This window comes from Plectropomus leopardus, chromosome 7 (genome assembly GCF_026936395.1).
Source record: "Plectropomus leopardus strain MGB_pleo_1.0 chromosome 7, ASM2693639v1, whole genome shotgun sequence".
In the NCBI taxonomy this organism is placed as follows: domain Eukaryota; kingdom Metazoa; phylum Chordata; class Actinopteri; order Perciformes; family Serranidae; genus Plectropomus; species Plectropomus leopardus.
Window position 1 is genome coordinate 6,745,803 of NC_142182.1, and position 23,216 is coordinate 6,769,018.

Here is a 23,216-nt window from a genome sequence, read left to right on the forward strand (position 1 = left end):
GATTTTATCATTTTTTCGGCCATTTGTAGATGTTTTTTAAACACTGTACACGATAACATGCCTCTACGTGCTATACTAACTGGTTTTTAGCAGTTTTTTGGACATGTCAAATTTTGACATTTTTGCCATACTATAGCCTTGCTTCTTCGGTCCATTTTTCAACATGCAATTTTATCAGTTTTTAAGCCGTTTTTGGATGTTTTTTCTACACTGTACACTATAACATGGCTCTTTGTGCTCTACTCAGTGGTTTTTAGCTGTTTTTTGGACATGTCAAATTTTGACATTTTTGCCCTGCTGTTTCAGTTTTTCAGCAAGCAATTTCATGCGTTTTGGGGCTTTTTTTGGATATTTTTTCAAAATTCTATAACATAACATGCCTCTACATGGTATACTTAGTGTTTTTTAGCTGTCTTTTGGACATGTCAAATTTTTTTTTTCTGATTTTTTAAAATGGAAAATGCCACGGTGTAGCATCTTAGAAAATATGCCATAAAAAGAAATCATAAAGCATTCATCAAAAATGCCATAAAATGTGATAGTTTAGCATATGAAAATATTATTGTATAGCATCCTAGAAAATGTATCTTTTTGAAAAACCAAACCCATTCCATCACCCATGTGAGATTTCCCTGTTCATGTTGTGGACTTTTTCATCTTCCTGGGCTCCTTCATCACTCAGGACCTGAACCGGGAGCTTAGCATCTGTTCCATAATCAAAAAAAGCACAGCAGAGGATGTTCTCCCCGCGACATTTGAAAAATTCAACCTGCCAAAGACAGTGATGAGGTATTTCTCCACTGCCATTACTGAGTCCATCCTCAACTCCTTCATCACTATCTGGTACGCTGCTGCCACCACAAAAGACAAAGGCAGACTGCAGCGTATCATCTCCTCCACTGAGAAGGTGATTGCTGCAATCTGACATCCCCCCAGGACCTCCACAACTCCAGGACTCTGAGGCGGGCAGGAAAGATCACGGCAGAGCCCTCCCACCAAAGAGAGAAACTCTTTTGTTATACTCCGCTCTGAAAAAAGGCTGCGGTCCATCGAGACCAAAACTTCACGGCATAAAAACAGTTTCTTCCTCACTGCAGTGGGCCTCATCAACAAGGCCAAGGCCCTCGCTGAAATAGACCCCCCCATAGACACTATCAATCTATATGCGTTACACTGACACACACCTTGGACTATTATCTTTGTATATTGCATATTTGCTTTACATTTGCACATTCCTTGCTAAACACGTTTGCACATCTTTGCACAAAAATATAACAGTTCTCTGACTCTGAAACAGCTACAATGTACATGTTAAGTATTTACCATATTTTGTACATCAGTGTTTTTGTTCTGTATTTAAAATCCTTGGTTTTGCAGTACTTTGCCTTATTTTTATTATTATTACAAAATTATTATTACAGGAGTGACAGGCTTTAACATACATCTATAACCCTATATATCCCTTATTCTGTTTTTTTTTTTTGTACTGTATGCTAAAACAGAAAACGGATGCAAATTTAACAGTTTCATATAAAAATTATTTTATTCACTTGCCTTTTCATTAACTCAATATTCACTGTTAACGTGACTGCTTTACACATCCTTAAGTATTTATCAAATACCAGAATGCAGCTCTTTTTTTTCCATACAAAAAGATGTAAGATATGACTTATTTACACACTCAAATCCGAAATATACAGAAACATCGAAATGTCCTCCCTCCCCATCAGTTGTGGCACCATCAAGCAACCTTTGAGAGCTCAGTCTACCAACTGGTCTTGGAAATATCAACAACGAGGCCTTGATTACATGATCTAGTGGTAACATGCAGACTGTGCAAACAATCGACATCGTCCTGCTTTGCTGCACCATGCACACACGAAAATAGCTTTCAAGTTCTAGCTTCATATTGGTACAATGCTCTGGCTTTTTTTTAAATATCTACTGAAAATCGAATATTCTACACACCATTAAAGCCAAATATAGCGTTCAAGAAAATCACCTCCTATAACACCGTGCACGCTATCGGTTTAAATCTCTTCATCTTGCAGACTGTGTGTGAATGTTTTCTGAATACAAGCAGGTCTAATGCTGATAAGCACAAACATCCATTAATAAATGTGACAACAGTAGATCAAATAAAACACATCAAACTGTAGAAGAACCTGAAGTGATCTCAGCGTGGCAACTGGCAGACAGCTCGTCGTCATGGTTCAACTAAGAACAATTAACCCATGGCATACCTTGACACCGAAGGTGAGAGGAATTCTTACCGAGGTTAGTCCACTGGGGAAAAGGCCAGAAGTTGCAAGTTTTGGGGGGGGGCGTCTCGATTGTCCAGAGTTCATGTCCATTTTTGAAGCCCATGGTGGCCATAAGTCACCATGGGCTCTTTAGAGGAAAGAAAGGAGTGTTCATGAAAAGCTCTGGACGAGCGAGGGACGAGGAAACAGTCAGATCTTTCCGATGACCTGCATGACAGCGATGGTGGTGCTCTGACCGAAGATGAAAGCTCCGCAGATCAGGGTCACCATCCCCCACACTGTGAGGATGATTCTGGAGAGGAGAGGGCACAGGTGACAAAGAGAAATATAACATCTGGTTTTTTTTGTTTGTTTGTTTTTCTGTCCTGCCTATATTTCTGTATAAATGTCTACATATGGATATGAATGTGTCAAAGTATCGTGAATCTTGAAATAAAATCCTACTCCCAATTAAACGCACAGCCCCTTTAACTAACTGGTTGTTGCAACACATTTTGACAAATATAGGCCTGTCTCAATTGGAGGCCCGGTCCGGTCACCATGCAATTCATTTTTATAGAAGTTCTTTGGATGTTTAAAACCAGGTTGTTGGCGACCTGCTGGAGATAACGTTAGTTAGCACATACACCATGAAATATGTTTAAACTTTTGTCAATATGGATAGGCTACACACGATTAGCTTTTACTGAAACCATGAGCACCAAAGAAGACAGAATTACTGGCACAGTAAAGAGAGACACAAAAAAGGATTAGTAGATGTAAAAAGGCTATTTTTTCTTAAATCTAGGGAAAAAATGTCCAGTGAACTATATTCATAATTTTATATTTAAAATAATTTTACAGAATTATTATCATTTTTAAGCGTTTTTTGTTTAGGTCATTTCTTGTCTTGTTTTTTGTTTTAATCTTCCTTTTTTTTTTTTTTTTTAACTGTTTTTCTTTGCTTGGAATTCATGTCATTTTTTGGGACTTTTCACAGATCTCTTGCTAACCTCTGGGTCATTTCTTCTGTTGCTGCTCATTAACTTCTTCCCGTTTATTGAAAAATAAAATGAAGCCAATTTGTCCCAGTTTTAAAAGGTTAAATAAATAATTTGATTGTATTTCCATCTTTGCTGAGCAAGTTTTGTGAGTTTGTGAGGAAATAAAAGCCTGTCCCATAGAGATGCCTACAAAAATAGCCCAGGCTATTAACTGAAGTTTTAACGAAACTGGACGGAAAAAAACTGACAAGAAGACATCAGCATCCTAAAACTGTTGTCTATTTGCAAAAAAACCCTAATGTACTAAAAGTTTAGCGCCAGTCAAAAGTTTTTTGTTAGGATTAAACTATTCATCTTCAGGGGTTCCCACTCAAGCTTATTTCACCACATTCATTCCTCGTCTCTTGAGTATTTCTTTGGATTATCACTCAAATGCATGTTTACAATACATTATCATTTAAATGAAGTTTGTTCTCACCTTGTTTTACATGAGACAGGCTCAGACTGCATGGCAAACACCAAACAGAGTCCTGTTCAAACACATCGCAGCGTTAAAGGGTTGCAACGCATTCTGGGAGAATATGAATCTGCAATCAGCGAGTGTTACCTGGGAAGATGAAGATGAAAAAGGCGCTGATCCCTCCGATCACACTGATGACCTTGCTGATGTCGGGTACACATGTGGCAATGAGCAGTGTCACCATTATCCACAGGACCGTCAGCACGTAGCGGCTGCGGCTTTCGAACTCCGCTGTCACGGCACCGTCCCGTCTCCGCCGCCAGCTCAGCAGGGGGTCCTGGATCACTGATCTGATGTGCAGGACATAGGTGTGTTTTTGATCAGACAGTGTGGCCAAAACATTATCCTCTGTAAATAAGCCAATGACGTGACATGCAATTTTGATGTCCAAAGCCCTTTATAAAGTAAAAAATGAGGAAAATGTTTTAAAAAAATTAGATATATCACCACGTGGTTGTGTGTCTCACACACATCTTCCCCCCGGCAGCACAGAAGATCTCCACAATCAGCAGTTTTGGATATCCAACATGTTGTATGAGGTCACTGTGACCTTGACCTTTGGCCTTCAATCGCCAGACTCTAATCAGTGAATTCTTGAGTTCAAGTGGATGTTTGTGCTAAATTTAAAGAAACTACTCCCTTAAGGCCATGTTCAGATATTGTTTTCATAAAAATGAGACGGTTGCAAGGTCACGGTGACCTTGACTTTTGACCACCAAAATCTAATCAGTTCATCCTTGACTCCACTCAAACTTTTGTGCCAATTTTAAAGAAAAGAGGTGTTCTTGAGATACTGTGTTCTCAAGAACAGAATTAGACTGACAAGGTCATAATGACCTTCACCTTTGACCCCCAAAATAAAATCAGTTCAGTCAGTCAGTCATTTTCTGTAACCGCTTGTCCTCGTAAGGGTCGCGGGGGGGCTGGAGCCAATCCCAGCTGTCATCGGGCAGACGGCAGGGTACACCCTGGATAGGTCGCCAGACTATTGCAGGGCAAAATCAGTTCATTCTCGAGTTATTTGTGCCAAACTTGAAAAAAAACCCTTAAGGTTTTCTTAAAAGATTGAGTTCACAAGGATGAGACAGACAAGGTCACAGTAACTTTGACCTTTGACCTATGACCGCCAAAATCTGATCAGCTCGTCATTGAGCCCCAGTGAATGTTTATGTCAAATATGAACATATTCCTTTGAGGTGTTGTAAAGATAACGTATTCACAAAAACGGGTCGGACATACTGACGGACAGGCGGACGGACGGAAAACCCATAAACATATTGTCTCCGGCCTCAGCTGTTGCCGGTGCAGAGGTGTAAAAGCGCATTTACTGAATATAATTATCTCTGTTTATCAAATATAAAAATGCATTCAGGGTATTACAAAGTTTAAGAATTACTAGACATTACAATCACAAAAAAAAAAACAATTGTCTGCCACGGACATTACTGTATTAGTTTCAACAACGGAAAAATTAAATAAAACCAAAAACATGACATCCAGTTGATTGTGATGCATTGGAGCAATTTTTCCTAAAACTTGCATTAGGTCAATGTCATCCAGGATAAGTAAGCTGGAAGAGTTTTACTGGCCTCACTTACAGTGTGTTTTTTTAGCCTTTTGGCTCACTGGTACACTAGAGGGTAAAATCTTTCATGCGCTATTTCAATTTTTGGTCTACTTGAAAACCTCATTCATCACTGGGCCAAACATCAGGTAACCCAGGCACAGAATTTAAGGACGCCCAAAGTTCTGTGTACAACTATATTGAAACTTCTGATGACTTTGGATGATTTAACTCGAGTGAGAAAGATTGAGACCTTTTAAAAGATTGAACTGAGATGAAGTAAATTCACTGTGGCCGTGTCCCTGACCTGCCCAGCAGCAGGATGATGGGATAGATGGTGATGATGGAGATTCCAAACAGCAGTCTGGCGATGACCATCAGAATATCATCGCCAGTGTACGACATCAAAATGTCGGCTTTCACGTCCTTTCCAAATGTCAGGTACCCATAAACCCCTGCGAAAGAAAGAAAAGGAAGCTAAATAGTAAAACCAGCATGCCAATATTCTCACAATGAAAAGGCTAACCTTCTGATATCTCTCAAGCACAGTCTTTAAAGAGAATACTCAATACAAAATGACCATTTGTCTATCAATTATTCACTGCGTGTTACCTTGAATTTGTGAATAAAACTTATTTTTAATAAGAGCGCTGGGCTCTTATTATTATCACCAGATAATGTTAGCTGCAGCCGCTGCACAGCTGACTCGTCTAACGCTGATGGTAATGTGTCTGAGGAAACAGTCAAAAGAATGATATGACGTAAAGCGACTAAAGGTAACATGAGTAAATCTATCACACATCTCTTTGTCCATAAACATTATTTTTTGGCTGAGTCGCTTTAGAAAGACTTTCATCCGCAATAATTGATCCCACGTTACTTCACGATGTCATCAAAGTTCATCTGTTGTATTAAAATCAGTTGAGATTTTTGTTTTGTCTATTTATTCTGTTTCCATTGTCAAAAAACAACTCTGTTTTTCTTTCACTCAGGAGGAAAAATAGCTTTTAAACTTGAAATAACACTTACTTTTTTAGCTTGATAATTATCAATATCGATAAATCGACCTGATTTGTACTTTTTTAACTCAAAATGAAACTTCTCTGAAGCGTAGCCTTAAGAAGTACGAAGATCTTTCATAAATGACCTGAGTTGGTTTGCAAAGCCACTGAAGCATGCCACGTTGATATATATATTGATATAAATTCTCAGAGGGGCTGGCTCTTTTTCCACACACCAATAAAAACAGACTCTCTTCCTGATTTTTAACTAAAAATCCCTAAAATTATCTGATGGAGGTACCATGAAAACATGTTTGTTCAATAAACTGAACTTTAGATGTCCTTGATGAAGCCAGCGTAACACAACCTGTGACAGTGATGTAAAACGTGTCATTAATTTAGCTGAGAGTGTGTGTGGTATATGTGAAAATATGTAATTAATAATGACATAACTATACATTTCCACCAGAGGTCATAGGAAAAATTCACTTAAATCCATCCAAAAGATTTTGAGATATTTCAATATGCACCAAAGCAGTGCACCAACCTAAACCGCCTTTCTCTGAGGGGCTAAAATCCTTTTCTTTTATGAAGAAATAACTTCTTTGAAGCATCATTTTACAACCCAGAAGCTGCGACCTGCTTTTCACTTCCCCTTGATGTGACCCACATAGCTGTGAAAAGTGGTTTAATCACACCTCAGGGATAAACTTCACTGTATCAAAACCTCACACACACAACAGCTGATCTGCTCCTGAGGTTTCCTCTGTTTCTCATGCTGCACTGGAAATGCGCCAAAACTAATCAGATGAATTATATAATCGTGTAAAAGTGTTGTGGAAGAGAGGGGAAGTAGAAGCTTGTCTGACCTGTGAGGGAGTAGATGACGAGACAGAAGATCATGGAGACCACAGAGATGAAGACCCAGTGGGAGAGCCGCTGGTTCTCCATGCTGCTGTAGATGGCGATGGACGCCTCGTGGCACTTAAAAACACATACAGGGTGATTAAACGCAGTTATAGGTGGGGTCAACTGCTGCTGTGGTTGGTTAGAATAAACTCCTAATGCGACTAAACACAGATCTGCTGAGAGATGAAACAGAGACTAGTTTGTTGGTCAAACACATTGTGTGTCTCTCTGACGCCCAACCTTGTATTTTGCTCATCTGTTTAGAGCTCATGGTGCAGAGTGTGGATCCAAAGGTCTTATTATCTCTGATCTCTCTGCTGCTGTGATGAACTGAGAGGAGATGGGGAATTAAATGAAGGCCATGAGCTCCGAGTGGCACATTGGGGTGAGTTAAATCATCTCCGAGGTCAGGATACAGACTCTTGTCCCCACTTGATCCCAGCTGCCGTCGTCCACTTTTAAATCTCGCTTCCCCTTTTCCTGCCGTCGCCTCTTCCACTGCTCTCAGGATCTCATCAGCTCTCTTTTCAACCCTTTGCAGTGCAATCAGTCACCCTGAGGGAGGGCGTCTATGTGTGTGTGTGAGAGAAAGGACGTGCATCAGTCCGTTCATACCTCCTTTTATTAGATCCTGCCAGCATCCCTCAGGGGTTACCTTGGCAACTTGGGAAGTTACACATCAGTCTGCAGTGCTTTGGATTGACACAATGATCTTTTTCCTGCGCTCTACCCTGCTATTAAATATGAAAAGCTAACTCTGCCGAGATCCTGCGGAGCACAGCGGCCCCGGGCTGCGCCAGCCTGATGACCTTTCCTACACTTTAACACACTCTCACGAGAAAGCCCACGTCCTAAAGATTATTGAGAAAAGCACTTCAATGTCTGCTACAGTTGCAACAGAACTATTCAGAAACACTCGCGTACCTCTAGCCTGCCTCTGAGAAAATATAATGGAAGTCAATGGAATTTTGTTTGTGGTGTTTACAGCTCTGAAACATCACATTTAAAAACTAGAATTAGGTTGTGCAGCTCTGCCAACCGCTAACGTTACATCGAAGTTGGTCCAGGCTCACATGTAGCCTTGATAGCAGAGATGCTTAAAATACAGATGCTGCTGCAAAGGAGCAACATATTTTAAAAATGTAGATGCTTCTGCCAATATTCAACACGGCAACACAGATGATCAATACATCAGCTCAGTTTAAAGGTGGACGCCCAAGATTATTGTCACCAAACCAAATGTCTTCCCGTCTGTTACTGAGATGTGATATTGAATAATGGTCCAAAAAAGTTATCGTGTCACTGTGACGTTGACCCTGATGTAGTAGCACTTCCTCTGCCAAGTTAGATTTTATGATCAAGAAAAATATGTTTTCTGTAATTTGGGTGAACTATCCCTTTAAGGTCAGATGGTTTTGGAGATTTCATTACTTGCTGGGTAATCAGTTTTTAATGTAGTCACATGCATGTATTTGCAGTTCTGCAGCTGTAACTGAAACATGCATACATAAAGCTTCCCACACACAGCTGCACACTCGGTGGCCTCCAGCCGTACCACAGCGTGATGTTCACACACGTGTTAACCACGTCTCAGAGGGCCTTGCATGAAAACATCTCTTAGTTGTCACACTCACTTGGAAACCGAAGCAGATGGTCGGGATGACGCTAAAGGTGGAAGCCCAGGAGCTGATCCTGCACACAGACAGGAGGAGACATCAGAGTCACTTCTCTGGAGTTCACAAATGCCACGAGAAGAAGAAGAAACAAGCTATTATTAGGGCACCATTCATAATGCCGCGGCATTTAGAGACGCTTCGCCATAGAGTTCATCTGTCAATCAGAGGCGCACGGCTGACAAGAGCAGCGGAGGCAAGTCAGTGAGCCAGACAGAGCGTCCTAGCAGTGACACAGGAGTTCAAGGAGAAGAGCGAGCAGGACAGTTTCATCGACTTTGTCTGTCCTGGTGGCCTGAATTCAAAACTGATTTATGGATCAGACGCATACCAGTCATATTTCCTGAAAGCAACCTCATTATATGAACTTGTTATGGTGATAAAGTCCATTTATGGCAATGAAAAGAGGACCTCGAATGTAAAACTTTTCCTAAAAAAGGACACATATATTAATACTGTTTAGTATTTTGGTCCAGCAATTCTTTCTTCATTTCTACCAAACTATTTGAGTCTTTTAAGTTTTTCTTTTATTCGCTGGTTTTAGAGCCTGACAGGAACAGCCTGAACAGTATTATAAAAATCTGTTCGAAAATCATTGGAGTGAGACAGAGAGACTTTACTGCCTACTGTAACCAACAAATCCTACAGAAGGCACTAAGTACCCTGCCTCCACAGGGCATGTCCTTGCAGGTGAATTTTCTCTGTTGCCATCAGAGCGTCGTTATGCATCACCTGCTTGCAAAAAAACGCCATGCAAAATCTTTTATCCCTTCAGCAGTCAGACTTCTAAATTCCCTGTAAGTGTTATACAGCTGTATATGGTGTGGTTGGGTGAACCATCTTGGCTCCTGGTGCACTCGCCTGGTTGTATATTGTGAATGCTGCTATGTGGGTTTTTGTTTTGTAGTTTTAACATGCTGCTCTTTACTAATTGCCCCTAGTGGGACTAATAAAGTTGTTTGAATTGAACTGAATTGAAATTGAGGTTTGCAGGCACATTAAACACTTTGCTTCAGCTGTGCAGACAACAGTAAATACACACTGCTAAGCATATATTCACAGGAGTGAGTTGTCATTATGAAAAACCAAAACCAATTTAAAAGAATAGTTTGACATTTTGGGGAATACCACAATGTGCTTTTTTTGCCATGAATTAACTAAGATCAGCATCCCTCTCATGTCTGTTTACTAAAAATGGAGCTACAGCCAACAGACTTGCAGCTTTGCTCTGCATGAAGACCAGTGACAGGCGGGTTGGGTTGTCAATCGTTAGTTTCATCACAATACGATATTATATCGATTCTTTGGACTACAATATGATATTTTCTGTTACCACTAAGTCTGCCACAATACAAATTTTATTCAATTCGATTCAGGGGCCTGCAATCAATATGACATTATATCAGTAAATACTGGGAATGGACGGATTTATGTGCCACACACTCTGGGGTATCAGCCCATATTTATTGTGTCACTTTAACTTTGCGAAGGCCCAGACTCCAGACTAACGTCGTCCTGTTGTCACAGGAACAATTGAAAACCTCAATTATATTGAATCAATGATCATTGTATCAATATATTGATCTATGTATCATCTAATACATGCAAAACACCAAAGTGTAAAAATGTTAATTTGCATTTTAGCTACCCATTTCCCCCTGCTACCTGGCCATAGCGTCATATTTAACGGACATATTTGAGAGTGGTTTCAATATTTTAACCCAACTCCCTGTAAAACAGCGCATGAGTGTAGCTCTAAATGTCATGAAAAAAAAAACACTTTTTTAAATGAAAAACATAAAGACATGCAAAACTGAAAAGTAGTCAGCACTGATAACTCAGTGGACACACTCCTGATCTCAACTCGTCACATTTACTCTCAAGACTAATTTTGACTTTACAAGCTGTTGGGACCAGTGGAGCAACTGCATTGCTTGGAGCCCTGGATGCCATCATTTGTCACCCCTGCACACACACACACACACACACACTCACGCACATACATACATACCCACTAGTGTAGAGAGGGGTGACGTGAACCATGACAGAAGACATGGTGTGGTATTTGACGATGATGGCAACGGTCAGGTAGGTTGCAGCCAGAGTGCCGAGAACACTGTGAGAGGACAGAGACAAAGCACCGCGTTCACACAAACACAGAGACATTTGAGTCAAAGTGCAATGGACGAGTAGATTACTGGAAACTGACTGCAGGGGTCGGCACCTATCCACAATCACTCACGTGCATGACTGTGACAGTCACAAAGACTCGCATCCTCACCATGAACAAAACGCATTTCAACCCTCTGAAACCCGAGTCAACTGCAGTTTTCTTTGGCTGCATTCAGACGCCTTTCTCAAGCATTTATACACCTTTGAACCCTGACATTAGTTTGATTTCTTTCAAAATCTTGGAAAAAAGGCAATCAGCAACATGGAAAGAAATGTCCGTAAAATAGTCAAAGGTGACCAGAAAATTAGCGACAAAAAAAAGTGGGAGAGGGAGGTTTGAGTGAATGGATCAAAACGCATCTTTGATGCCGTTTACGTTTGTTTACTCTGTCAATCTGTGATCAAATCACACGTAACTTTCAAGCATCTGTCTATTAGGTCATGAGATATCTTGTGTGTAATTTGGACATTCTGACGCATTACATTGGAGAAAAGCTCATACAGACAGATTTTAAAAATAGAGTAATGTAAACATACATTAAATATGTGGACATTAGATTGATATTTCCATTTAAATTTTGTGGAAATCTCGCTTTTAGCTTTTGAGCGACCTCATAACGTATCAAACTGATGGTGAAGACGATTTTTTAGGAAGAGTAACTTAGAGTAACTTAAAAGGCTATGTGATCATCACAATGATTAGGAATCAGCCTGCGGTGACCATTAACACTAAATCTGATGACTGAATGAATCTTGGAAAACAGTTCTTTTTCTTTCTTTCTTATCATTATTTATATTTTTTTCTTATTGTGTTCACTTTGTCCCTTATACATGAATGTTAAATTATTATTATTATGTTCTTTAATCACTCGTGCCATGCGGTGGAGGGTGGGCTTGAGCAGGTGAAGGAAAGTGGGCATAATTGTGCAGTGAAGTGTCAACTCTCTATTTCTGTAAAATCCAATAAAACACAAAAAAACCAAGATTTATACCAAACCAAACTATATTTAAAAGTTGGGAAAATTCTATTATGAAAAAAAACTTCAAGTACAAAACGATAAAACTGATAAACATACTGTTTGTATGTCTTATTTCTAAACCGGAGTAGACAAATTACTGGATGTGTGTGACTGGCCACATTATGTATGCATGCACTCCCACGTGTGTCATCTGACCTGATGTACTTCAGGATGCTGATCTCTTTGGGGATGGACAGCGGCAGGATGAGGAGGACGCAGAGCAGCACCAGGCCGAAGCGCTGGTCTGTGTAGAAGTGGTACGGCATCTCGGACTCCGGCAAACCAGTTACCAGCTCATACAAGGAGCCGCACACTGACGGTGAACAAGAACACACACGACATGCACGTAACTCATTTACTGGAGGAAGGAAGCATAGAAATTGTTAAATAAACTGTATCTGTCCCAAAGATAAGGAAAATGAAGACTAATACAACTGTGATTGGACAGGAAAAAAAGAAACATGCTTTAGACCAAATATTAGAGGCCATTTCACCACAATGTGAACTATAAAGTTACACTCAGCAAACATAAATCTGCCCTTAAGCTGAGAGGAGACATGAGCCGGGCAAGGTCGCAGAGTATTCATCCTCTCTAACATAAGAGGAGAGAGAGATCGTTATCGATCAGTTTTTAATTCAGAGAGAAACAGGTGAGCTGGTTCACTAACAAAATAAACACCAAGAGATTCAAAGTCAAGTTCAAGGAGGAAACAGACTCCACTTAAAGACTTCTGATAGCGATATATACTGTATACCCCAGTATGGTGTCTATATAAAGACAGGCCTCACATAAAACCAGGCCGTCTCTGCAGTAAAAGGCACAAATACTTTTGAAATTGGTGCCACATGATCCCAGAAAAACTACAACACCAGAGTGCAATGCACCTGACGTAATGTGAAACGGTCCGTGTGAAATGATGGCGGCCAGCTGGATCTTGAATTACAGCTAAATGGTAAGCTAAAATACAGAAATATGCAACTCAGTAACAGAATCTTGGTTTATATTTGATCAGCGCTGCTTAGTTTTACTGTTTGATATCCGTTTTTTTCAGCCTCTGTTTTCGCTACGCTGACAGCAGGATGGCGCCCACTTCCAGTTCAAAAACTCTTGCCACTACTGTGAAACGGAGCGTTTCATTATTGGGTGAGTGATATGTGTTATGAGCGTTGTATGCGCAATATTGTGTTAGGTGTAACTGGGATTATGTATCGTATCGTATCGTATCGTATCGCATCGTATTGCATCGCATCGCATCGCATCGCATCGCATCGCATCGTATCGTATCGTATCGTAAAATATGTTTCTGAAAACATCTTTACAGGCAGTGCAGGGACATAATCTTAATTTATATTCGATCAGCGCTGCCTAGTTTACTGTTATATCAAATTTCAATCTGAGTTTGAGAGACAGAGAGAAGGGCAGGTGTGCCTCTTAATCAGCTGTGTACAATTCAATGACGTGGCAGCGGTGGTTGGCGAGCAATACGAAAATGCGGAAGTGCAGCCTGTACTTTCAGCAACAGGCTAACAGCCAGTGAAACTTCGCCTAATAATGTAAATTACGTAATTTGGCAGAGTTTCGCCATGGGGGAGGAGGGATATCTAGGCACTGATTAGGTGGAGAAAACTTTACCACAGTTCATCTAAACATACTTCCCATACTGTTATGATACAGAGCTGGTTGAAAACTGGTGAAATATTTCTTTATGACCACATTATGTTTCCTTTTCCCCATTGTCCGGGCTATATTTCAGGCACTCACACAGCAGAGATGCTCAAAGGTTTGAGGAAACAAAAGGAGGTCTGTTCGAAGTTAAATGTATTATTTAAAAAAAATAACTATAAATGATAATGTTTAACAAAAAAAAGACAAAAAAAAATAAAAATTGGATTTCGTGGTACGGCCTTCACTCTACAGATTTTCAAACTCACACTTCTCCAGCTGGTCATCCACTATGACCAGAAAGGCCACAGAGATCATGAAGAGGTTGAAGACGAAGCAGACCTCACACAGCTGACCGATGGCCGGCCCGCACACTTCCTTCACCACCGCCTGGTAAGTGCACTGACCGCTGATGGACGAGGAGTAGCCCAAGATGATCAGACCGCTGATCAGGAAGACGAGGGAGACCTGCGGGCATAACGGAAGTAAGACTGATGGAGCGAAGAGATACAGATGATTTTAAGTCAGGGTGTCACGTAACGCCGTCTAATGCGATGGCACTGACATGAGAACCAAATACCTTGAAGCCGCTGAATGCTGAACTTTAATGTGATTGTAGCATCTTAGAAATTAGTCTGAGAGATTGTTGAAGTGTGAGGTTGTAAAAAAATGAGATGATTTAAGTGAACGTTGGTGCACTCAGTGTTTCAGCCCATTTATCTGAGGTAAGTAATACCACCAGATAGAACTTGGCATCAAAACGTAATACTTTTAAGTGCCACCCAATTTTTTGGTTTGTTTATAATGAATTGTGACCCAGATCAATACAGAAATGGACATTGTGTAGTTGAAAAATCATCTTATCAGTGCTCTCTGGTGGACGAATTATGTAATTGTAACACAATTTCTAAAATTACCCTCAATCTTGCTTTATCTTAGACAACATTCAGCACTTGAGAATTGTGACCCTTGAACAGAAAACAAGGTTGGTAAGGTTTAAGGAGAAAAAGCTGTTTTGATATCAACAAGAAATCACATTCACAATACAAAAAAGAAGAATTGTTGAATCCCAGACATACAGTAGTGGCTTTCCAGGCAGCAATTAAAGCCCTAAAAAATTATCTTTGTTCATTAAAATTACATATTGAGAAGTTTTTTGCCAATTAAAACCATCCCTTCATGCTTTAAAATGCCTTAGAAGAAACTCTACACCTTTGCCTCGTTGAATCTATGGACATGTAAATTGACCCCGCACCGTCTCATCTTCGACCCCGGTCGTCTCTGGCTCTCTACAACTTTAGAAACTAAGGCTGCCCCTTGAAAGTCAAAGACCCTCAATCTACTGAGAATACTTCAGGTCGAGTAGTCTGTTTTTTTTTTTTGCTGATCAGTGCTGCGCAGTGTACTTCCAGTGAGGTTTAGGTCCCCGGATTTTGCTGCAGAGTGAGTGCTCTTTACTTTCATACTTCTCTCTGGTACAGGGAGTTGCGGTCATGCAGGCAGCAGCACGGAGGAGAGGAGAGACGTTCTGTTCAAAAGTGATGAATTTACAACTAAACTTAATATGATACAGTCTCTGGCTCTTGTTTTATATCTAGTGTTGGCAAACACTAGAACCCACTGAGCCCATTCAAACTTTAAAACGTGATATGGAAAAAAAAAAAGGTGAAATATTCATATCGAGCAGCCAAAGTACAGATATTGTTAGAGAAACCTTGTTCCCGATCAGTAGCTACACCTGGGTTCTCCTCTGATAACCCTCATTTCGCAAATTGACAGGATTGTTTCCTTATGTGACGTGACATAAATCCTGACTGGCTGAATCAGGGTTTTTGAGACAGTCATTACCTACATTTACATGCACCCTTTTTCGTTATCATGAAATCTTCAATCAGACTGAAGATAGATACAAATAAAACGATATTAATCTTCTTTTGATCGGTTTTTGAAAAGGTTTGTAAATTACCCCTCTGCAGCTGATTAAATTTTAATCCGTTTGCGCTTGTTTAAGCTGATTAAGGTGTTTATATGGATCATGTTTAAACTGTTTAGGCTTTTAAACCTGTTCTAATCAGATTCATAAAAAAACAAAAAACATATGGACATGTTAACAATCCAGATGTCAGAATTAATAAATAAGTTGTGAACTACTTAATTAATCCCCAGCTAATTTCATTTGATAATTGTTTAATTTGTTTGAGTCATTTTTAAGGCAAAAAAGGCAAAATTCTTTGATTCCAGCATCATATATGTGAATATTTATACTTTACTTTATACTTTCACATTACACTTAATTTCTTTTGGTTGTAGAAAAAAACAAGACAATTACAGACGTCATCTCAAGCTCAACATTGATCACCATTTTTTCACTGTTTTCTGACATTTAATAGACCAAACATCTAATCAAGTAATCAAGCAAATAGCCGACAGATTAACTGACTATAATAGTTGTTAGTTGCCGTTACAAAGTTAAAGAAATTCATTTTGTCTGAAAGGGGTCTTTAAAGAAAAGTGCCTCGTCCTTCTATATTGTAGATTATAGATTTAAAATATTAATTTGATTTTTATTCTTTATTTTACAGTGACTATGCACAATAAACTTATCGTGACAGATACAGCTAAAAGCTCATCTGCACTCCCTGGGCGAAGGCCATCAGTGACGCACAGGCTGACAAAGTCAAAGATAACAGTCATTTGTTTTTTTGCTTGTACGGAAAAGAAAGTTTCATTTTCGTTCTGGAAAATTAAATTTTCCACTGTCTGACCTTCATATCATCTTTGTTATTACTTATTTAAATGTATGGCATGCGGTTTTGATTAATAATACAAATGCCACTAATACAACTGCTGAGTGACAGGTGGATGAGTGTCATTTAGAGGCTGTAAAGCAGTGTGACAAGTGGATTTAATGAAAAGTGCTTTTGTGGATGAACCTGATTATAGTGAAAAATGACACTAAGGGAAAATTAATAAGAAAGGAGCAGCTTTTTGAAAAGCTTTCCGCTGGGTTTGAAATGGAAATGCAAATATACTGAATCTATCTTTTTAATGTTCCTTTGTGTCTTCACAAATGATTTCTCTGAACGTTGGAGGCCTGAGACAGACGAAGGGGAAGGGACCCAGATAAACTGACAAAGCTAAGTTAACCATATCATCCGTTTAACTTTAGACTATTGTAGCCATTAGATAAAAGGCAAAAAAAGCTAATTTTTTAGGATCTTCCAAAGATTTTGGGACATTTCTAAGATTTTTGAACGTTTCTCAGGTTTTCAGATGGTATAGGATATGAGAGCATTTTCTCTGTTTTTTCTGTGATTTAGGACATTCCTCAGATTTTTGGACATTTCTAGGATTTAAGGACTTTTTAGGATTTTAGGACACTCAGATTTCAAGATTTTTCTTGGACTTTTAGGACATTTCAAGGATTTAAGGATATTTCTCAGATTTTAGGGCGTTTCAAGAATTTATGGACAGTCCTATAGGATTTTTGGACATTTCTAAGATTTTAGGATGTTTCTGTAATTTTTGGACATTTCTGTGATTTTAGGACATTTCAGAAATGTATTGGAAGGATAACTTCATTTTCGAGGGGGTCCTAATTTTCAGATTAGGATATTTCTCAAAATTCCAGGATTTTGGGACGTTTGTAGGATTTTATGACATTAAGAGGTTCCCTAGGACCTCTTTCAGGGGGGTGGGGAATCCTCCACTGTCACTTTTTTTGACCAAAAAGCTCTATTGGGATGCTGTTTTATGTACTCTGGCACTGTATGTATACTAGAAGTACAAAAACAATTCCCAGTGTGAATCACTTTATTCAAATTGTAAATTCAATAATGTTTGTGGGGGCCATCTGGCAACCTATCAGGGGCAAGATTTGGCCCGTGGGCCACAAGTTGAATATCACTACACTAAACTTCTACACAAGAGGAGTGCTAAGTAATTACCTTCACAGCCCAAAGGTTAACCCTCCCTCCCTGCTGTGCATCAGGATGGATGTCACTGTCCTCTGGGTTAATATGCTGCTAAGAAGCAGAGAGTTACTGAACTCTAATGAGAGGTGTGGAAGATAAAGTGTTTTACCAATAACAATAAGAAAAGCAGCCACATAACCCAAACAGAGAGAAAGGAAAAACAATGGAGAGAGGAAGCATCTGTCAGGGTTATAGATCCCTGCTGAACAGCTATAAGGTCGCAGTCTGAAATTAGTCATTACGACATGGACAAGCAAATGACAGCAATTATGCAAATAAGCTGTATAGAAGATCCGTGGGGAAAACACGTGGGAGTGACTTTGGAAGAGTGGAAATGAGCAAGTTTAGTTACAAACTAGAAAAGTCTCCGATCCAATTAAGCCCTAAAGTTACCGTCAAGTGTCCGATCAGATATTTAGATTGCAGTGTCATAGGGAGACCTGGCAAGTAAAGAGAAAAAACTTCAGTCTCAGGTCTTTGACCACCTTTAGCGCCAAACAGTATACACTGAACAGGAATTTATTTCAGAGATTATAGGAGGAAAACAATGCCAGAGCTCTTTAACAATGCGTTACAAGCCAAACATGTACTGACCGGCACCAACTTTTAATGCTGCCATGATTAAAGATATTAAATGTGCTAATCTTTAAGCATTGAATAGTACAGGGCATCGTTCCAGTTCAAGATGTTCTGGATTAATGGAGGGTCTAAGAGCCAACATCATATGACCTTAATTTTTTAATATCTGATTCATTTCTTTTAAATTGCTACTTAATTTAAATATTATTTTTTCAACTAATCATTGCATATATACAAATAGTACATGTAATTGCTGTCACAAGTTTTCAAAGCCCAAATACAACAGTCCCAAACTAAAAAGTTTTCAATATAAAAAGACAGAAAACACAACCAAATCTTTTATAATCTTATGAAATACATAATGTGTTTCAACCTTAAAGGTACAGTTCACCCCCATATCAAAAAAATACATATTTCCTCTTATCTATAGTGCTATTTATCAGTCTAGATCTTTTTGGTGTGGGATACCGAGTGTTGGCAATATCAGCCATTGAGATGTCTGCCTTCTCTAAATGGCTCTCGGCTTGTGGTGCTTGAAGTGCCAAAAAAATACATCTGGAAAACTTAACAGCAACGTCTCTTTCCAGAAATCATGACCCGCTCACTAAAGATAATCCACAGACCTTGTTGTGAGAAGTTTCATGCAGGAACTATTTTCTTCCTACTGAACTACACCCAACAACCGAATCACCACACAGAAGGATGCATTTGCTTGTGACGGCGTGAGATGTAAACATTAACGGCGTCCTCCTCGGCTGAGCTGTTACGATAGCTCAGTGATGCTCGGTGAGCTGGCAGTAGATGTACGCTTCCTTCTGCGCAGTGACATGGTTAGCAGTTGTAGAAAATAGGTCCTACATAAAACAGCTCACAACGAAGTCTGTGAATTATCTCGAGTACGCAGATTTCTGACAAGAGACTTTGCTGAATTTTTCTTTAATGTATTTTTTGAAACTTCGCGTCCTACAAGCCAAGTACCATCTAATAACCTTAAAGAAGAGGCCAGAGCGAAATCTGAAGCAAAATCATTGAAATATATTAACCAGCTCATCACCACAGTCCCAGCGTGTAAACATGTTCCCCCTGGTGAGCAGCAATGTGGCGTCAGTCTAGGGGTTTTATTGTGAAAGGCAAAAACAGAAGAAGTGGAGTTAATGCGCTGCTGGCGACAACACAAGGTGGGTTTACATTACAGGTTTGTGCAAAACTTAAGCTATATTTCCAAAATGCTGATAAAACACAATTGGATTTTAAATTATTTTACAGAAATACTATATTTTAAAGATTTTTTTAGGTAATTTCCTTGTTTTCTTGATGTTTTTTCACTTTTTTGTTTTGTATTGTTTTTGCTAATTTTTAGGTGTATTTCTTGTATTTTTTCTTTTACTAATTTCTTGTTAAATTCTGGGAAAATTTCTGCTTAAGTTCCTCATTGCCTTTTTTAAAGCCTAGGTTCCACAGGATTAAAAACTGAAAAGGTAAAGGTACGTAAAAACAAACTTAGGCCACACTTAGACCTTATTTTGTCCAAAGTCTGCAGGACGACAAATCAAAAAGGAAGAACGGCAAAAAGAAGCAGATTCACTGAAGTGAGTACTTTTCAAAGATCAGATTAATGGAGCCCATCTCGGTGATTCATCCAAAAAGACAAAGTAGAAGTTAGAAAGCAGGACGGCCAGTGACAGCGAGGCAGCGACACCAGGAGAATAAAAGAATGATTTATGTTTTCTATTAAAGTCTTGGACAGTAGTTTTATCTGTAGAGTTACACAAAAATAAGTAAAAGAGGAATGCCTGGTTTGCTTGATCCTTTATCTGATTTGAGTTTTTCCTTTCCTCTCTGAGCAAACTCCAAAACTAGTGTTGAGTTTCCATCAACCACACGGAAAATAGCCCCCGAAACTGGATTTGGATTTGAGGGAAGTGTGGGAACTTTTAAGACATGACTAAAACAGAGATCCATTTTCAGGGTCAATGTGATGACGAGCTGAGTAAAAAAGGTTACACACAGTTTTGGTTTGGGTAGAGGACGCTTCTAGACATGAGGGGGCAGTTACCCCAAATGCTCCACCTGCCCCACTTACGCCAAACAAAGGCATACTCAAATTGCCCATACATGTTTCTAGGATTTAAGGACATTTGTAGGATTTTAGGACATTTCCAGGATTCCAGGACATTTCTAGGTTTTCAGGACATTTTTGGAAGTCTCCAGGATTTTTGAACATTTCTCAAATTTTAGGACATTTCTAGCATTTTGGGATATATTTAGGATTAAGGGCATTTCTAGGGTTTTAGGACATTTCTCTGATTTTAGAACATTTCTCTGATTTTAGGACATTTCTTGGATTTTAGGACATTTCGAAGATATTAGTCTAGGATTTTAAAATGTTTCTAGGACTTTAGGACATTTCTAGGATTTTACGATGTTGCTCAGATTTTAGGACATAAGGGTCTTAGCCAGGACCTCTGTTGAAGGCTCCTCCACTGGCACTTTTTGCACTTTTTTTTATAAACATGCTCTATTTTAATGCCATTTTTTGCACTCTTGCACCTCATGTATACTAAAAGTACTAAATAAATAAATTCCAGTGTATTGGTACTGAAAGTAAGGTATCACTGCCATGGTGCATAAAAAGGCACAAAAATTGAGCTTGCTTATCAAAAAGCTTCGGATAAAAACAGTTCACCAACATCTCTTACCGGCCCCCCTATTAAAAGCAGCCTAGAACCAGACATGTTTGGAGATGAGGGAAAAAAGAAAATCCCCACAACCATTTCAATACTGCAGAGTGACAGTGAAGAGGTGAGCAACAGGAGAAAAGCCAGACTGATAAGGACAAAGTGAATCTGAAAAGGGGCTGAGGTCAAGTCTAACATGAGCTCTCCTGTCAGGTGGAACAGATCACAATCTCCTTAATTGATCTCAGTGGACCTCAGCACTCTGTAGATAAGATGCATCTGCCCAACAACAAACTTGCAATAAAAATAAATATAAAAAGTTTGATCAAAAGCAGTTTGGCTGCATCGACTTCCCGGAGCGGCGAGAAACCTCACATTCAACGAGCAGAAATCTTTATATTTACTCACCAGCTCCACGGTGACCGCGCTGTGGATGCCTCCGGCTCTCTCGAAGGCCCAGGGGAAGTTGAGGAGCCCGGCGCCCAGGGCCGACTTCAGCATGATGAAAATGGCCCCCATGGAGCCGAGCCGCGGCCCGGAGGCCACGTCCAGCGGGGGCTTGGCTGAGGCTGAAGCCAGCAGGCTGATGCTCTCTCTGGCTAACTCCTCCATGCTGCAACCGGCGTGGACCTCGCGGCAGGACTCACTGACGCACGCGCGCGCTCACAAGCTGCATACATACACCCGCACGAGCTGCCGGTCAGCTCTCGACCCCTCCCCGGACACCGAGCCGCGCCGTGTGGGCCGGGCCGCTCACTGAGCAAGGTGAGCCGGCTGCAGGGAGGAGGGAGGGGAGGGCCCGCTGCTGCCTTCAGGTTAGGCTCGGAAACTGTGAGAAACACTTCAATGACCCCCTTCATGTAAATAACACAACATTACCATCACTTAAGCAATGCTGCCTGTCATTACAAAAAATGGTGGTATGATATTTATATAATGGCATGCTTTAATTTAATTTTTATGCTGATATAGCCTGATATTTCCAGCAAAAGTTTCAGCAAATATATATATATATATGAGAGAGATAATAGAGATACAGTAGATAGTAAATAGATTCCTTAGATTCCTATTGATTGAAATATATCTAAGTAAAAGGGGAATCCTTACATGAGATTAAGTGGGTGCCCTCTCTATCACCTGAAGGGTTTTATTATACACTTTTTCTACCTATGAAGGTAGTCAAAATATTGATCAATTTCATCATTTCTTTTTTGTATGAAATACTGTTGTTATAGGGCCTAAAACTGTCTGAGTTGATCACTATCGGGGAAATTAAGTCACTTTATAAGGTCAAGAAAATAGCACTATTGGTCAATGTGACTGCTACTCCAGTGATAACTGAAATTTGATGATTGCACTTTTCGCATTTTAACTGCAGATTGTGCTTGCTCTTTGTACTGTGTGATAATTGTATTTGTTTGATAGTTGTATTTGCTTGATAGTTGTATTTGCTTGTCTGCATTTGTTGTTGTAACCTTGTTTTAAGCTGCCCTCCTGGCCAGGCCACTCTTAAAAAGAGATTTTAAATCTCAACGAGTCTTTTACATGGTTAAATAAAGGACATAAACATATAGGGCCAACCATTTCATAAACGGCACATATCAAATTTATGCAAAACAATGGTATCTAAAAAATAAACAAAAGCACCTTTGAGGGTTTGTGTTTGTAACTGTGAGCCCTGTACAACAACAATCATCACACACACTGTTGACAAGAAGTCTACAAAGAAACCAAACTGCAAAAACAATAACATGAAGTTTTGCCTAACAACACATTTCTCATCATCAGCCAGATATTGGCGCCTAGAAATCTTGAAAATAGTTTTTTGGCTGTGTGTTATGTTAAAATCCTCAATATATTCACATGAAACTAAGAGACACAGTGTGTGCATGGTAGTGTGTGTGTGTGTGTGTGTGTGTGTGTGTGTGTGTGTGTGTGTGTGTGTGTGTGTGTGGGAGTGTGTAGGTGAGTGTTAGGCTGCCTGGCTCACTGTCAAATCTGGTGATGTCAAGAAGTGAGGGGGAAGAAAATGTGGGGAATAGGAATGGGAAAGTTACAGGAATGGAGGGAGCTGCATGGATAAACAGTAAAGTGTGACGTCCTGCCTGAGTGTGGCACTCGGGGAGATGACTGAGTACTTCAGCACAGTGGAGCAAAACGCTAACAGCTTATTAACCCTTTAAGACCTGAGCAAATTGGGAAGAAGGCGATTAGCAC

General features: G+C 39.7%; 1 protein-coding gene across 1 annotated transcript; it reads right to left on the reverse strand.

Moving 5' to 3' along the window:
- Nucleotides 1-1,516: 1,516 nt before the first annotated feature.
- Nucleotides 1,517-21,755, reverse strand: slc38a8a (solute carrier family 38 member 8a). Its single transcript, XM_042496389.2, has 10 exons — nt 21,408-21,755; nt 14,038-14,236; nt 12,262-12,418; nt 10,926-11,030; nt 8,876-8,933; nt 7,202-7,316; nt 5,639-5,786; nt 3,855-4,057; nt 3,726-3,777; nt 1,517-2,556 (listed from the first exon to the last, which is right to left on the reverse strand). The coding sequence occupies exons 1-10, from the start codon at nt 21,609-21,611 to the stop codon at nt 2,454-2,456; spliced, it is 1,344 nt and encodes a 447-aa protein (XP_042352323.1). The 5' UTR covers nt 21,612-21,755; the 3' UTR covers nt 1,517-2,453.
- Nucleotides 21,756-23,216: the final 1,461 nt, after the last annotated feature.

Excerpts from the sequence above, each read along its gene's own strand:
- slc38a8a (XM_042496389.2), bottom strand. The coding sequence starts at position 21,611 with ATGGAGGAGTTAGCCAGAGAGAGCATCAGCCTGCTGGCTTCAGCCTCA. Across the intron at positions 11,031-12,261 it reads AGCATCCTGAAGTACATCAG|TGTTCTCGGCACTCTGGCTG; the intron begins GTCAGATGACAC and ends GTCCTCTCACAG. Across the intron at positions 7,317-8,875 it reads CCATCTGCTTCGGTTTCCAA|TGCCACGAGGCGTCCATCGC; the intron begins GTGAGTGTGACA and ends TGTGTTTTTAAG.